Source organism: Leishmania panamensis, assembly GCF_000755165.1.
Source record: "Leishmania panamensis strain MHOM/PA/94/PSC-1 chromosome 14 sequence".
Classification (NCBI taxonomy): domain Eukaryota; phylum Euglenozoa; class Kinetoplastea; order Trypanosomatida; family Trypanosomatidae; genus Leishmania; species Leishmania panamensis.
In genome coordinates this window covers 128174-145034 of record NC_025859.1, presented here as the reverse complement: position 1 = coordinate 145034, position 16861 = coordinate 128174, and the positions used below count along the sequence as shown (strand labels likewise).

Below are 16861 nucleotides of genomic sequence, written 5' to 3'. Positions count from 1 at the left end.
CTCCGTTCGGTCGGACGACACACACACACACACACACACACACACACACACACACACACACACACACACGCACACCATCGTGTCATCTGGGGCTTGCTCCCACTCACACTAGAGAACGAACGAAAAGGGGACACAAACAGCGAGGCCATACGGCTACTTAACAGAACTTTGCCTGCGAAAAGTCCATCTCGGGGTGCGCCTCCATAAACTTGCGTAGCATGTCCTGCTTCTTTTGCTCGTCGGAGGTTGGCCTGCCCATCATCTTCTGACGCTGGTCGTACATCATCTTCTCCACCGTCTGACGGGTGTCGCTGTCGAGATCGTCCAGCTTCGAATTCTCCGGCATCACTTTCTGCAGGTCGATCTCCGGATCGCCCTGGAAGATAGTTTTCCACCACTCCATTGAGTTTGCCTTGTAGAGGGTCACGACAACGGTTTTGCCGTCTTCGATGGTCCACATGCATTCCTCAGCGCGCACCTTGCCGTACAGCTCGCCGTCCACAATGGGTGACCCCCCCTTCATCCCAACCAACAGCCGGCTGCTCGTGATCACGACATTCACTTGCTTTCCCTTGACGTTCGCCGCCGGCAGCGGCACGCGCACCTCGGCCTCCTGCAGTGACTGGGAAAATATGTACTTTTCGTAGGCGAAGCCGTTGGCGGCGGTAGGCGGCAGTCCGCGTGGGGCATCAGCGGTGTCGGCAAAGGCCTCCTTCGCGTCTGTCTCGGCCTGCTGTGCCGCCTCCTTCGCTGCTGCTTCCTTTCTCGCCTTCGCCTCCGCGACTTCGCATTGCGCCTTCTCAAGTTCTAGTTTCCGTTGTGCGGCGTCCTTAGCGGCCTGCGCGGCAGCTGCGGCATTTACTTCCTCCTCGTTCTCGAGCACCTCCACTCGAGAAGAGGTGCGCGCCGACTGCTGCTGCTGCGCGGCCGCCTGTGCTTCTTGCGCCTTGCGCTGCTTTTCCTCAGCTGCAGCCAGGTAGCGGTCCATGACCTGATGCACGCTGCGGCGCGCCATGTCAGGCTGACTGAAGAAGTCGGTCTTTCGGCTGAGAAAGGAGAAGAAAGTGTCAAGGATGCCGTCGATGCCCTCCTGTTGCTGCGCAATCGCGAGTAGCATCGAATCGAAGCGTTCGTCAGGCATTGCGATGAGGGGGGGGGGAGGCGTGTAAAGGGGTGCGTCTTGGGCCGAGTGGCGAGGCGACGACGGCGGTGTGTGTGTGTGTGTGTGCACGGTATGCCAGTCTTTATAGGATTAAATCTGGGGAAAGGTGATACACGAAAAGAGGGAAGGCGGACGTTACTGTAAGAGAGGCACGCACGCGCTCACACCGTGTGTGCGTCTGTGTGTGATATCGAGACTGAGGCCTCTAGGGGACAGGGAGAAGATGGACTCTTAATGAAAGGAAGCGTGTGCGTGTGCGTGATCGAGATGGTATCCTGACAGCTCAACGAGGAGACGAGACATGTAGAGACCAGGACAGTGTGTGTGTGTGTATGTGGGTGGCGCAGCGTCGAAAAGGTTGATGCACATACAGAAAAGAGTGAGCAGGAGAGCAGGAGAGTGAGAACGCGTATATATGTGGGTCGAAGTCAGCAAAGTAGCCGATGATGTCCCCCCCTCCACCACACTACAACACAGAGGAGATGGCTGCAGCTGGGCTGTGCATTCCGCTCAACTCAAGTTACAGGAGTTCACCCATGAGCCTGCATATATGAGTCTCTGTTTCTCTCTCTGTGTGTGTGTGCGTACGCGTGGATTCTCTGAAGCAGCAGGTGAACAAGAAAAACACAACAATCGCAGCGGCACCCTTCCTTCGCCATCTCACACGCGCAGTGTTCCCTGCGGTGCACCAACACCCCTGACACAGCCCTGCCAGTGCGTCCACACGCCGCGTCAGAAGCAACAGCTCCTGCTGATGGACCGATTCACGCCGAGGGCCAAATCAGAGGGGGAGGAAGTCAACCCCCGCTCCCACTGCACACCAGGCGCTTGTCCACAGGTCCTTCCACTTCAGCTCTGCCCCTCCCCTCCTCCCCCCAAACGCACGCAGCGCCGTCGAGAAGACGGTGTTAATGTCGCCCGTCTCCGTCTGTCACTCGGCCAGGTGAGTTGCTGCTATGAAACGTTCTATCCTGTCGAGTTAGCCATGGAGTGATAAGCAGGACGCACAGCACGTGGTAGGCGTACAATGCCACGGAGAGCGACAGGCGCACACTTTGACGGTGAGCTGTCTCACTCCTGCTCCCCACGTGCTGCGATCGCACCTCCGCGGTGGTGTAGAGGAAAACGTTGTCCGTTGCTTAGGGTTCCTCTTCGTCCGAGAGCTGCCACTCACAGCGTTGGTGGTGATCGTGGGTGTGCGTGCACACGTGCAAGCCTCGCCGACAGCGCCGTCAGCACTACTGGAGCTGCGCCACCGCAACGTCACCTAGTAGCGGCAGAGGGATGCGGAGGCGGTCCCTCGGAATGAGCAGCGACACCGGGAGTGACTGCTCCCCCACTGCAGCTGGAAAAGGCGTGTATAGGCATGCGTGATGGCGACACTGACGTTCACAGCGCGTGGAGAGGCGACGTGAAAGGGCCAAAGCAGATAAGATGGCAGCAGCGCATGCAGACGTCCCTGGGGGTGCGCACGCGCCTGCGATATCACATGCTCTAAGCAGAGGTGCTGTACCACCGCGTCGGAAGTTGTTAGGTGAGGGGGTTTCAGACGACTGCTGGGCATCAGCGACACAAAGGATCGTCGCCGCCACCGCTGCAGGTGTGACTCGCCATGCTCCAGTGCGGCAACTCCGATCCTCTCGCTGCAGCTGGGGCTGTATCTGTGGTGCCCAGTTGCGATATTGAGAATGAATGCCAAGCACGAAAGGTGCGACTGGCAGGCACGATTGGGCGCGGATAGCTGGTCGTCATCTTCTTCACCGCATTGCGGAATGGGGGTGCAATGATGCGCCCCTCGAGGATGTGGACCGTCAGTACCAACCAGGCGGTGGCGTGTGCGTTATCAGAAGTACATCAACCGGTGAGGGGACAACTGTCGGAATCATCGGCGCTGACAAGACCCACGTCTCACGGACAACCGCCACAGAGGGGTTAGTGAAGCCGCTTGAGAAGGGTTGTAGCTCCGGGGTGGGGAGCGCGTCGCGTGAAGGTGACCGCCGACGAGTGAAAGGGTGAGGTTGAGGATGCCGTGAGCCCTCTGAGCTTCGTCCGTTGAGGTGAAGAGAGGTTTGTGTCTGTGCCAGCCGCACACACGGCGGTTTGGCTTTGACATCTCTCTCTCCCCCTCCCTCTGCGACTTCCCACTAGCGATACAAATGGGGGTGGGGGGGGGGTGCGTACAGAGAGAGAGAGAGGGTAAAAGAGAGGGGCGAGGCAAGGAGGGGGGAATGGTGGGGAGAAGTGCAAGCAGAAATCAAACTCCGTGTGATGCCTCGATGACTCGGACCCATCATCATCCGCTCACCCTCTTCAGGTGCACGCATGAGACGGGGGGAAAGGAGAACGATGTATGAGTGCGTTGCAGAGGCGAGCCCTGCGGGCTGCGGTAAAACAGCAACACAGACATGGCTACTCGCGAGAGACAGCCGCAGAGGGAGAGGTACAGCAAGGGCCGTGGGTATAGAGAGGGACAATTAAGGTCTGTAAGGAACAACTGCACAACCCCCACACGCACAAAGACACAACAGGGCCATCGTAGTGCTGAGAAATAGTGCGGACGAGGCGCGCAGCTGCTTCGGTTGTTGCAGCCGCTTGCAAGAAAAGAGCAGAATGCATAACCCCCCCTTCTTCTTCCCCCTTCTTCTTCCCCCTTCTTCTTCCCCCTTCGCCAACCACGTACACACAAAGCGACGGGGGGGGGACGCTCATGTGTGGAGGTTTTCCCCTGCCTCTTTTTCTGGCTGCTGGCATGGCATTGCCCACTTCAGCAGTGGGAGAAGTCGACAACATCAGTGATTTCCTCTGCAATCCACTGCGACACCCGCTGCTTGACCTTTGCCTGGTCCTGTTGCTTGTAGAAGAGAGGCTGCTGGAACTCCTTCATAAGGTAGCTGCGGTCTTGCAGGAACTCGTGAACCGAGGAGATGCCAGTCATGCCGCCCGACCACGGCGTGCATCCCACGGCGTCGTCGACGCCAAGGCGGACGTGCACGCGTGGGATCTGCATGCTCGACAGCTGAACACCGTCGCGGGTGTGCAGGAACACTGTGGTGGGGTTATTGACGACGGAGTTGAGCTCCCGAAACAGCGTCCGTGCCTCAATGTCACTGGCACCGTAGCCCCGCATGACGGGCAAGTTTGTGCACCGCCCAACAGCAAAGATGTTCGGGTGGTTTAAAAACTGCATGAGTGTGCTGACACGGTAGTGGCCGTCCATCGTCTCGTGCTCGCGCAGAATGTTCGGCAGCGTTCTCGACCGGCTTTCCAGCGCATCCCATTGGATAGGCCTGGGAGTGTCGCCTGTCAGCGCAAAGACGTAATCGAAGTTTTCCTCTACCCCGTGCGTCTGCACTGCCCCGCACTCCTCCACCTCGTCCCGCTTGCCGTAGTACACCTGCTGAAGAATGGACTGCTGCCGCCGCCCCTCACTCTGTAGCGTGTCGTAGTGAATTCGGTATTGATCCGGAACGACACCGCGGGGAGGCCAGACAGTGTTCAGCAGCGACTGCCACCACGGCATGTTGATTGTGGCGAGCGTCAGCGACGACTCCGGCGCCGCCCCACTGGAGGTGGGAGGGGCCACCAGCTGACCGGGACAGGGGTGTCGTGTGGGTGAGGAGGAAGAGTCCGCCTTCTCGCCGTTGCTCGGCAGAACCACACCGTCCACATCTGTCACGCGGCTAAGCAGGTGGAGATGCATATTTGGATTCGACAGCAGCTTTTCCTGAGCGTGGCGCCGGCACACACCGGGGAGGCGCGGCAGAAGCTCAGCCCGCTGATGAAACAGGTGCACCTGCAGGTCTGGTCGGGTACTAGCCAAGTCGTGCGCGAGGGACGTGCCGGCGGGGCCGCCACCAACGACGGCGACCTTCTTGCAGGACTGCAGAAACTCGTTAAAACGCTTCAGTTCCTGCACCCGGCCAGAGATGGTGCGCTCGCGAGTCTGAAAAGGGAACGGCTTGCGCTCTCCTGTTGCGAGAAAGAGAAGATCGTACGGTACGGTGCGGCCATCGCGCAGATACACCTGCTGCTCATCCACGCCGGCCACGGTGCCCGTCACAACGTTGCTGCGCTTGAGGTAATAGCGATGCAGCACCATCATGCGTCGGCACGCTTTTGGGTTCACGTCCTCCTTCCACGGGTTGGTGATGATGGGAATAATGTCGTTGGTGAGCTCGTAGAAGTTTTTCTCATCGATGTGCGTGACGTCAAACATGCTGTCCAGCTGATAGGCCATCTTACTCCCAGCGTAGCCGCCCCCCACAATGACGGCGCGGATGGGGACAATGTCCTTGCTCGGGTCCATAATGATGGACAGTGTCGGCGGGTCGAGGGCCAGGGAGACATTCGTAGGGCCGCGGTGGTAAGCTGAGCAGGCCGAGCCTACCAGACCACTAACAAGAAACTTCCAGAGCATCGTGAGGCTTCTGTGCAGAGATGCTGAAGGGGGAAGGAGAAGGAGCGCGGCGTGAAGAAGAAAACGAGACCGAGAGGAGACGGTGGAGCACAGGCTTCAATGCATCAGGAGGAGCACATCGCATTTTGACGAAGGAAGTGCATCACCTCTCCTCCCACGTACGCACGCGCGGATGTGGTGATCACTGCTGGCGACCTGGACTCGTCCCCTCCCCCCTCCCCCCTCACCACAGGCCACAAGGGCCAGTAGTGGCGGCAGTAGAGCATCACGAGAGAGCAGCACAGAAGATGGTGTTGGCACTTGCCACCCCCTTCCCTGTAGTCTCTCACTAACACGTCAATGCACCCCACTTGGGCATACCACCATGCAGATACTCAGATGTGGAATGCAAAGAGAGGGAGGGAGGAGACGGCAGCAGCGATGCGGTGCGTGTGTGCTACCTACTTGGCTTTCAGTTGTGGAGTTTTAGTATTTTCCTTCATAAGCACACCTCTGCGCGCTTATGTGTCGCATGAGCCTGTCCGTCATCCTCCTCGCCAATACCCCCTTCTCCTTTCACCTTCTCTCTCCCGCGACGCCTGCACCTGCGCCTGACGACCGTGTGAGCCACTTGCTTGTGTTCTCCCTCTCATCTCGTTGAGGTTTGTGGGAGAGATGGCCAGGGAGAAAGAGAAAGAGTCGGGATGCACGAAAGTGGAGGCCTCACTCGACGACGCGCACCTTAGTGAGCAGTTGCACCACCGCCATCACCTCTTCGGCCACGCGCAAGAGGTAGGGGTCTTCTCTCTCCGCCAATACCGTGGCGTACATATCGGCGCCGTCATCTCTTGTCGCCATCGTTGTCGGCGGCTTCAATGATGCGTCGCCTAGGATTGCCGTTCCGGCGCATGTCGTATCGACGAGCGCTGAGGTAGATAGATACGCGGACGCGGCAGCGCCCCCGTACATGCGCTTCCACTCACGCAGCAGCGCAGGCAGGTTGATCTCCACCTCCACTTCGAATGTGGCGGTCTGCGTGTCGCTCCGACCGACGCGCTCTGCTCTTCTCTCCGGAAAAAACAGTGCTGGTGTCGGGATCACCGAGCCAACACCGAACGTGGTCGTACCCGTGACCGCCGCGGGTGATGAGGGCGCCCCCACGTCCTTGTCAAGGTAGGAGCGCATATTTGGGGGTGGGTACCACCACACATCTTGGCTGAGGGTCGATTGCGTTATTTGAATGGAAAAAAAAGGCCCCACCGGAATGCACATGCGCGAACGGAAGCGCGACGCTTTCGCCCTCTCGTTCGTTGCATCCGTCAGCTCAACCGGAACAGTCGCCTCCTTAGAGAGAGCAAAGCGCACGTCAGCGCACCAGCCTGGGCAGCACATGTCCACCACGGCCAGCCGGCTCTTGGTTTCGGCCGACAGCACCGTGATACCGTGGGTGAGGGACAGGGGATTGTACAGGGGCGCCTCAGAGTTCAAGGCGGGTGCCTTAACGCTGTCTGCGCGCATGGTGGGGGCCACCTCGTGTAGCCGTTGGTAGCGACAGCGCAGTCGTTTCCCATTGGAAAGAAACACGTGTACATCAACTTTCCCGCTTTGTGGGTCCATGTCGTGCCGCGCGGCAAGGTCCGCCTCTAGCAAGGCTACCTGCATCCCGTAGAGCAGCGGTTGTGAAATGCCTGCATGAAATTGGTAGATATTTCGTGCTGTCTCATCAATCAAGGCTGGCGATGCTACGGCAATGGGTATGTCTAGCTGACGTGCACGAGTGTGCGCCAGGATGCTGCCGAGCCGCACCTCCAGCTCGACTCTTGTCAAGGAGGGTGCGTGGTGCTGTTCCTGTAAGCCGCGCAGGAGTACACGGGCCACATTGCGAACCAGAGGGTCCCGGTACCGCGGCACGCGTTGCAAACCTCGCATGTATGCAGGGGATTGGCAGGCAGCTGGGGAGAGGGGTGGGGGATAGCGAGAGAGAGGTCGATGTGATGGGGACACACACACACACACCGATGGACACTTTTCTCGTCTGTTGGTTACATACGCGTGATAAAACAGCTCTGAGGAGGCGAGAGGTGATGAGAAGGGGAAAGAAATGAAATGCACACTCATGCTCAGGAGTGGGAGCAGCAATCTGTGCTCACTTCTTGTCTGTCCCTCTCCAACACTCGCACGTGTGTATCTCTGCTGAGCGTTGATGGAGAGCGGAGAGGTAGGGGTGGGGAAGAGATGGAGAAGAAGGAGAAGGCTATATTTCTGCTTGTGCGTGTAAGTGCGGAGTGGCAAGACGTGCGAGATGCACCTCTTGCCGACCCGTTTCAGTGAGAGAGAGAAAGAGCAGCACCCTGCCCCTTCTTTCCTTCCATTCATGCGTTCATTGTGTGCCTCTGTGTGTGCGTGTGTGTGTGTGCGTGTGTGCTGGGGTTCGTGATGTGCACAAGTCTGAACTTACGCGCGCTGTTCCGCATTCGTGGCACAGTGGGAAGACCTCCCGCACCGCCCTCAGACTCCCTCCCTCTTTCTCTCAGCGGAACGAGTGGTGGGAGAAGAGAGAGAGGGAGGGAGAGAGAAAACAAAGATGGGGTCTGGGCGCTTTCTTCTCACGCACCCCCCTCTCTCTCTCTGTGTGTATGTGTGTATCCTTATTCAAGTTTGAATTCCTCTTGGTAGTTCGTCCCCCATATTCACTCGCGCGCTGAACACACGGCGTCTCGTTATTGTTTCTCTACTCCAACCAATACGTGGACGCAGCTCAGGTGAGAGGGTCAATATAGCGGGAGGTGTGTGTGTGTGTGTGTGTGGTCCACGAAGGAGAGGAGGAGGGATGGAGACTTCTATGATCTCTATCAGAGGCGAGCTTTAAAAAGGACCCGCACACAGGATAACCACGTAGCCAAAGCTCTATTGTGCACATACACCGTAGTTGTTTGTCGCTTGTCTATGTGTGGCTGCACAGGCAGTGATCATGCTGCGGACTACCGCCACCGTCCCTCTTTGCCCACCAGCCGCATACACACAGGCAAGGACACGCATTCACCCACACACGCGCACTCCGTGCACTCCCGTCTTCTATTACTGGCGTTGTATAGCTGCCCCGAGGACTTGGAGGTGTGTGTGTGTGTCTGTGTGCAGGGGGGGGGGTAAAAGAGGGAGGAGGGGCACCGCATCTCCTCGTCACTTCCTCTTTCGGGTTCGTCACCCCTCCCTTCGGTCTCAAACCAGAGGGGGTGGCTCTAATACTCGTAGCGACCAGCAGCGCCGAAGCGCGAGCCACTGCTACTGCTACTGCTACTGCTCAACGTCCGGAAGGGCTTGACAGCCCCGGACACTGCTGCCGGCGCTGGCACCGGCACGGTTGCAATACTCGGCACTGGAGCTGGTAAAGACCAGCTATTGACACTGGTGGTGTTACCGCTGGTGCTACCTGCCACAACCGGCACCGGGAGGGGCGGTGCGTGAGAGAGGGGGGTGTTCGTCATACGAAGAGGTTGAACGGACGTCGGGTGAGGCACGGAGGGTTCCGGCACTGTGGCCGGGGGCGGTGGGCTGTTGTGCGTGCTGCTCACAGATGGCGATACTGTCGAGAGTGGCGCTGTGTATGAGTACTGCTGCGTGGGGCTGCTGCTGTCGCGTGCGGCGGGCGGCGGAGTAATCGGGAGTAGCGCTGGCGTTGCAGCTGCAGGCACAGAAGTGCGAGAGGAAAAGTACGACCCTACGCCGAGTCCGGGGGAAGAGACAGGAGGGGCAAGAAGGCCGGTAGAAGTCGTCGATGGCAACGGTATCGGTGCCACAGAGGTTGATGTCGCCGCTGCCGTCGCAAGTGCGGCACCGCCAAGTACGCCTGTGCTTGTCAGGGTCGATAGGGTCCACGGTGTCGCGCTGATGTGAGAGAGCGAAATGCCTGGGGGCCCTTTGCTAACCGCACGGTGCGGAGGCAATGTTGAGGTGGATGTGAGGCTGGAGTTGGTGCTGCTCTCTACCCGGTGGTGCGGTTTCGGATGCACCACTAGCGGCTGAGGAATGCTTACGGACGGCGTGGGGGTTGGAGCGGCAGGTGCGCCGGCTTCAGTTATGGCCGCCGTGGTGGGAGAGGGTATCGGGATGACGGCGGTGGATAAGCCTGGGGCTGAGGGTGTCGAGGGCTGAACTGTTGGCGGGTGCTGCTGCTGCTGCTGCTGAATGCCGTAGCTCGGTTGCGGTGCTAGAGAGCTTGACCGCAAGGGTGATTGAGCGGTAAGCGAGGGCATCGCTTGGATCAGCGGCGCCGCTGGGGAGGTTGATGCAGGCTGCGTTGAAGACGACTGTGAGTGCGAGGGTGGTGACACAGGGGAGGGTGCCGTCACACCTGTCGTATAGTCACGCTGCTGCTGTTGCTGCGGTGGCGGTGGTAGTAGTGGTGCTGGGGGCGGTGTCGACGGCGGTGTGAGAGAGGGGACGGCTTCGGTGGTGGTGGACTGTTGCTGCTGCTGGTGTTGGCGTTGCTGTGCGTTCTCCAGTTCCGCTACCCACGCAGGCCACGCACCAGCGGGGACGCCAGTAGATGCAGTGATGCAGGGACCAGGGGTGGACTGTGGAGGTGGCGGTGGCGCTTCGCTGAGCACTGTGGACGCTGCAGACGACTTGCTTGCCCTCAGCGCTCGTATCTCGGCCTCCAGGCTCACCAGTTGGCGCCGCAGTGCGTTTTCCGAGGCCTCACGCTGGCAGGAGAGGTTATAGTTCATCATCGCGCTGATGTCCGGCACGACCGGTATACCTTGCAGATGCTCTGGAATTGTGTTCAGTGCGCTTTCGGTTGTTGTCGCAGATGGCGCCGCGGTCGCACTCGAAAGCGGCGACGGCGGCGGCAGTGAGGGAGAAACGAGCGGGTGCAGGCTTGTACTGGAGGGCGCCGACGCTGGCTTCTGTTCCTGTTGCTGTGGTGGCGGGGATGTTGGCTGAGACCGCGAGGCACCCAGCATCATAAGTATCAGGTTCTCACGCTGTTGCCGCTCCATCACCTCCTTGTCTCTTTCTAACTGTTCCACACGGTGACGAAGTTGCTGGAGCGTCTCAGCATCCCCGGCGGCTGCGATGCAACCACCAGCAGCAGGTGGGATGGAAGACTCTGGGTGGTTGCCGTAAGTTGGGCCGCCGCCGCCGCCCGCGATTGGCGGCGGGGGAGGGGTGGCAGTGCCTGCGACCGGCGAGTTTGTCGACCCCGCTGTCGTGTTATGCCTCTTGCGCAGGTGCGACTGCATGGACTCGGCCTTGTGGTACTCATCCCCGCAGTATGGGCAAATGTACAAAGTCGCCGGAACGCCGGGGGCAGCACCGCTGCCGGTCACCCCGCGCGCCAACGCTGCATGCACGTTGTACTCGTACGCCAACAGCGTGCGCCGCTGCGTCTTGGCCTGCTTCTTCAGCAGGGCGGTCTCGTCGGAGAGCCGCTGGAGAAGCATCTCCCGCTCATGCGCAGTGGCCTGCTGCCCCTCCATACGGTCGTTCAGCTTGACGTTGATGTTGGCGAGGATCTCCTGTGAGTAGACCAAGTACTGGATCACCACTTGGCAGAGCTGAAAGAGGTGCAGGATGTGGTCTGGCGTGAGGAGGGCGGCCTCATCGCGTGTCACACGGGAGAAGGCGATGTTCTCGATGATGCGCTGCAGGGTGCCCACGTTGGTGGACTTCATCAGTCGCTCAACATCAATGGAGACGAGGATGCCCCAGTCAAGGCGCTCGTTTCCCTGAACAAATTGAAAGGCAGTGGTGGCCATCTTCTCACGTGAGGGGTTACGTGTGGTGGTCCACCTCCACGCTCGTTTACGGCAGGAATATCTATAATACTTTTATTCCTTTGGCTATGTAAGCGAGCGCCTAGGTGCTTCTCTCCTCTCTCCTCTCTCTCTGTCGAAGAGGTGATGGGTAGAAATCGGCTTTCCAAGCAGGCAGGAAGAAAATGGTTTCACACAGATACCTTCACCCTCATCTACAGCCAGCTGACCTGGGAGCTATAGCACCGCTAGTGAGGTAGGCGAGCACCTGTTCTTCGGCACTAGACTTCTCTCGGTCTCCTCTCGTTTGTGTCACGGTATGTGTGTGTGTGTTGCTCGTTTTGCCTTGCGCTTGCAACGGCGACGCTGATGTCTGCCAGTCGTGCGGGTCAGCGACTAAGAGGAGGAAAGGAAGGGCGCAGAGGGAAGGAGGGGGGTCCATCTAATGCAAAGGTTGTTGAAGAATGCTCGGGGAGGCCATGTGAGCTGAAGTAGTTGCAGCAGAGGGCCACACACAAACACACACACACACACACACACACGCAAACGACAGGAAGAGGTCGCTGCTTTTCTCACCTCCACAATAGCCACCCACTAATGACCAACGCCCACACACGCGGATGCTTCCGACTATATGTGCATGTAGGCCTCAGTATGAGGGCGTCCATCGTTCCTTGGTTTGGCCACAGGAGCAGACCTCAGTGGGCATGCACAGGGACAAGATGTGGGTGGTGGTGGTGATGTGGTGGGAGGTGGGAGAGAGAAGGGAGGGCCTGGGGGTGGAGGGTGGAGAGCGAGGGGAGCTCAACTCACCACATCACACCCCTGCCCATCATACGGAGACTACGACACACACACACACGCACACACACATACACCCACACCTCCACACACACACACACATACGCGGCACGGACGTGGGTACGCTTTGCCTTATGTGGAGGTGTGTGTGTGTGTGTGTGGCTCAGGAAAGCGAGAGGTCAAAAGACAGCCGAAAAAGGGAACACCACCGCCACCGCAACAACGGCGTGGCCATTTTCACCAATTGCGCTTAGACGACCGCCCTTGCTTAGTCGTTTCTTTTTAGGGAGAAATGTGAGGCAAAGTAAAAGAGCCGGCGTGATAGCGCGAGAGGCGGAGGCGAGGAGGATGGGAGGAGGCGCGGGTAGTGGGCCCATATGCACTCGACGCGTTCTGCAGCACTATTTGCCGAGACCATCCGCTACACCACCCCGCCTTCTCACACTCTGCGCTACCGTCGCCCTACGAGGTAACAAAGGAAAAGACGCCGGAGTCGCGCTCAAGCAACTGGACCATGCGCGACGTGCCCACCAAGCGGTTCAGCTCGTGCGTGTCATAGCGGCAGTAGAGTGTCATTGTGAAGGCGTTCGGCGACGTCGACACGAGCCTGTTTGCGAGGGACGCGTAGTACTCGGGGAACATTGGCGGACTGTAGAAGAGGAGCGCCTCTGCCAGCTTCACAAAGTAGCGCTTGAAGTAGTAGAAGCGCTCCGTCACGAGCAGGACCGGGCGCTCGAGGTCAGAGAACTGCCCAAGAGCCTTGCGCTGCTGCTTTAGCGAGGTGTACTCGCACAGTGCCACATAGCTCTCACGGTACTCACGGTGGAGGTAGTTGCGCACGCGCACAAAGTCGAAGTACGAGGGAACAAAAATGATGACGCGGACGTCGCGCTCGGCCATGGCGTTGATCTTGGTCTCGTACACCTGCTTCGTGAAGAACTCAAAGCGGTCCTCGTCGACGGTGGCCAGCGAGCCTGGGTCGAAGCGGATGAAGTGTTGCCGCACCGGAACTAGCACCCGTGACAGCACCCCGGGGTCGGCGCGGCGCTGCAGAAGAAGTTTCCCTGAGTTGTTCACAGAGGCGGTGCGGAAGGTGGCCAGCATTGTCGCGTTACATACATTTGTCGACATGATTGTCTGGCGGTGGCGGCCGCTCTTGCCTTCCAGCACCCACGCGTAGACGCGGCGCAGATCAGAGAGGCCGTGCGTAGTGTCGGTCGGGCGTTTGTTCAGCAACTCCAGCACAGCCGTGACGTGCATCCAGTTTTGTTGAAAGAGCATCTGCGCGTCCTCGAGGAGGCACACTTCGATGGAGGAGAGGGAGACGAGAACGTCACCGTTCTTCTCGATACGGCGGCGCAGGCCGAGCGGAGAGCACAGGAGCAAGTCGCTGTTGAGGGGGTGCGAGTAGACGTGCACCCGATCCGGCTCCAGCCGCAACCCTACACAGAAGGAGTCGTCGATGTTGCCCTCGAAGGCGCGCTGGTAGTCGCGCGGCCGCCGCTTGAAGGTTGGATCGACGGCCTCCTCAATCTCCGTAAAGTCCTGCTCGAACATGGCCAGCTTAGGGCACCTGGACGGGTCGGCTTGCAGTATGGACACTAGTGAGTAGACAAACTTGTAGGCGTGGTTGCGCAGTGGGCACAACACACACAAACGTGTCTTGCTGAAGCCACGGTCGCGAAGCTCGAGCTCCTGGTCATCGGTGTCCAGATTGTGCTCTTGCTGCTCGCTGTCGGCCTCACAGCAAATTTCATCAGACTTCGTCACTTCCTTCTCTGGTTTGTTTTGCTGACTGACGGGGGCCTTGCCTTTTGCCTGCCGACCCCGGTTTCTCGTAGAGCTCTGCTGTGTGAGCCACTTCGCATCAGCAGAGAAGGCGTCGCTGTCCAGAGTGCCTCCGTTGTGTCTGCGTTGCCTCTTCTGCTGGTCACGACAGCGACGCCTTCTCTGCGCCTCCTGGCGCTTTGCCAGGAGGGTGTCATGCGCTAGCACGACAGACCGGGCCTTGAACCAGTGATTGAGTAGGTGCAACGCGAAGATTTCGCGCCGCGACTCGCTGTTCTGCCAGCAGTGGAGTGTGTCAAGCAGGTCCGCGTAGCCTTGCAGCAAATCTAGCAAGCCACGCTCCTCCGCGGTAAATGTGGGTACGTTTCGGCCTGCACGGAATGCCGCCCACTTCTCCCACAACAGAGGATGGAGGTACGGTGGGCACGCCGTCCATGGCTCTGCTGCCTGAGGTGCTGACAGCGGTGGCAGTGACGCAGCACACCGCTGCACATCAAACGGCGCGTGTAGCAGGTGCTGCTGTGCGTGCGCCGTGGCGAGTACTGCAACGTTCTCCGGGTGCACTGCGGCGAACTCCTCCGGAGAGGCAAAGAAGATGCCCAAATCCTTCTTATCTTTAGTCGTCTTCAGGCGTTCAGCGGCGCGCGCCTGAAGACGCTTGTTCGACTCGGCCAGCAGCTCCAACGCGGCATGCGGTACTGGCAGTGGCTTCAGCGGTGTCTCGTCAAGCGCGCCGTGCAAATTGAGATGATACTTGCGCACCCACTCATCCCTCTCTGTCAACACAGAACTGCTACTGTTGTCCTTCGCGCCGTTAGCCTCACCAACAGCGCCGCACTGCCGCAGGATAGAGACGGTGCTTGGGTTGAACTGAAAACTTTGCAGAAGAAGGCGCTCTTGTGAATCCGTTTCCCGTTCCTTCCCTGCCGCCGCGTCATCGTCTTCGTCATCGACATAGATATCCTCCCGCTCTTCACCCTCCTCCTCGTCCTCCTCCTCGCCGTCGTACATCATCGCATCATCGAAGAGATCCGCTCCGTCATCGTCATCGTCGTCTACTTCTTGAGCGTCTCCATCGCTCCTCTCGAGGTCGAAGAGCGGATTGTCGTCGTTTTCATTTTCCTCATCCTTGCCGACACTGTCGTCGTCATCGTCACTGTCGCCCATGTCCATGAGAAGGTCTGTGTCAACGACGTTGTCGGCGTCATCCGTCTCCTCCCCAAGCTCCGTCACTTCCTCACCATCCGCACCTTCGTCGTCGTCGTCGTCACCGCTGCCGCTGACAGCACCCAAATAGAGTCGCCAGTCTTCGCCGTCCACATCCGCGTCGTCGTCGTCGCCGCACGCGGCGCTCGCTTTCGCTTGGGCACACTCATGACGAGCGCGACGCCGCTGCGGAGGTGGGCGACGGTTTTGCTTTCCTTCCGTCGAGAGCGATTCCCTCGCGTTTGCATTGTCACTGTCGTCATCTGCGCAGCTGTTCCATCCATCTGCCACTTTCTCATCCTCGTCGGCGTGAGTGTCATCGCGGCGTGACGCGGATGTCGGTTGCCGGCGGGAACGCTTATACGATGCGGCTTGGGGGTCGGAGGGCGAAGTTACCCCCAGCATCTTCTGCAGCCGCCGCAACGACTTCGTCTGGCGGTACTCCTCCGCGTCCGAGTCTGTCGATGGTTCGTCGTCGCTGGAGCTGCTTACCTCCGCGAGCTGCTCCGCCTCGCGCTTCGCCGCGTACAGCTCCACCCGCTCATTGTGCTTGCGCCGCCTCTCCTCCTTGGATGCACCCTTGGTGCCACGCTGCTTGCGTGAGGAGGCGCGCTTCTCCTTCGCCTTTAGCCTCCGGAAGAAACCGCTGGGCCGCCCCATGAATTGGTCTTTTTCTCCCTCTCTTCGTGGGGCCTCTCTTTGTGTGTAGTCGATGGCGTTGATGCGCGCCCCCAAATGTGTGCGCGTATGCGTACAAGAGGGTCGTGCGCGAGATGGAGTGGAAGAGAGAGAGAGGAAAGGGGGGCGGATGGGGGGAAGGGAGAAAGATGGGAAGGGTTTCGAGTGGAGGAGGAGGAGAGCACACCAGATACAGACAGACAGTAGGAGGTGCTGGGGGATTCAGTGCCGCTGCCGTTAGACGCAGCTCCTTCGAGAGGAGACCAGGAGCGTGTGTATGTGTGTGTGTCCGCAAGACGTAGGTGGGCGAAGTCCACTGGAAGAGAAAATCGGGACCCCCGATCTAACTACTGAGGCGCACCAACACTTAGCAGAGGTACTCGGGAGGGGCTGCCCGAGTCCCCTGCCCCATCATGCGTAAACGTTTACTTGTGAGGACGTCTCTACCCGCTCTCGCCAGAACGGAGCTGACCCCCGGGTGGCACACCACACGCAGAAGGAGAGATGCTCCTATGATTCTTGCACACTTGCTGCCGTCATTGCCACCGCTGCCGCCAGGGCACGTTGCTGTGCATTCACAGTCTCGACGGCGCAGCGCAACACGCGTCTGTATGCCTCCTGGCACTCTCGCAGGGCACTAGAGGGGCACTCACTGAAGTAGTAGATCGGGTCTGGAGGAGAAATATCGGCCTCTTCTTCTGCAGAGTTGGATGTCGGAGATCCTTGCTGTGGCTCAGCTGCTCGCACTTGTTGCCTCCTTCTTCGTTTACCGTTTATCAGCACCATCTCCCACGCATAACTGCAGCTGTCCACTCGGGCGGCCTCATTGTTTTCACCACGGCGAGTCTCCTCAGAGCCACTTGGCGAGGTAGTGACAGGCTTCCGTGTGAGAGACACAAGGGCCTCGAGAGTGCCTTGCGCTGTGGGCACCGCATCAAAGGATACGAAGCAGCCCCGCGTTGACTCCTCCTCCCGCTGCGCACTCGTGAAGCCGAAGGCGGCCTCGCGAAGCGTGTCGTGAAGGCGCTCGCGCACTTCCTCCAGCTGCTCCAGCGCGGCGAGAAGGGTGGCATC

General features: G+C 59.3%; 6 protein-coding genes across 6 annotated transcripts; all 6 read right to left on the bottom strand.

Annotated features, from left to right (window-relative positions):
* Positions 1-157: 157 nt before the first annotated feature.
* LPMP_140440 (hypothetical protein) lies at positions 158-1141 on the bottom strand (the record flags this gene model as incomplete). The annotated part of the gene is made up of 1 exon (XM_010698976.1): positions 158-1141. The coding sequence occupies one exon, from the start codon at positions 1139-1141 to the stop codon at positions 158-160; it is 984 nt and encodes a 327-aa protein (XP_010697278.1).
* A 2785-nt stretch (positions 1142-3926) lies between these two features.
* On the bottom strand, positions 3927-5579 carry LPMP_140430 (pyridine nucleotide-disulfide oxidoreductase, putative; the record flags this gene model as incomplete). The annotated part of the gene is made up of 1 exon (XM_010698975.1): positions 3927-5579. One exon carries the CDS (start codon positions 5577-5579, stop codon positions 3927-3929), a length of 1653 nt encoding a protein of 550 aa, XP_010697277.1.
* A 702-nt stretch (positions 5580-6281) lies between these two features.
* Positions 6282-7487, bottom strand: LPMP_140420 (mRNA capping enzyme-like protein; the record flags this gene model as incomplete). Its single annotated transcript, XM_010698974.1, has 1 exon — positions 6282-7487. One exon carries the CDS (start codon positions 7485-7487, stop codon positions 6282-6284), a length of 1206 nt encoding a protein of 401 aa, XP_010697276.1.
* Positions 7488-8797: 1310 nt separating this feature from the next.
* Positions 8798-11317, bottom strand: LPMP_140410 (hypothetical protein; the record flags this gene model as incomplete). The annotated part of the gene is made up of 1 exon (XM_010698973.1): positions 8798-11317. One exon carries the CDS (start codon positions 11315-11317, stop codon positions 8798-8800), a length of 2520 nt encoding a protein of 839 aa, XP_010697275.1.
* Positions 11318-12577: 1260 nt separating this feature from the next.
* LPMP_140400 (hypothetical protein) lies at positions 12578-15769 on the bottom strand (the record flags this gene model as incomplete). The annotated part of the gene is made up of 1 exon (XM_010698972.1): positions 12578-15769. One exon carries the CDS (start codon positions 15767-15769, stop codon positions 12578-12580), a length of 3192 nt encoding a protein of 1063 aa, XP_010697274.1.
* A 528-nt stretch (positions 15770-16297) lies between these two features.
* On the bottom strand, positions 16298-16861 carry LPMP_140390 (hypothetical protein; the record flags this gene model as incomplete). The annotated part of the gene is made up of 1 exon (XM_010698971.1): positions 16298-16861. A coding segment is annotated over one exon (564 nt), but the record flags the coding sequence as incomplete, so codon positions are not given.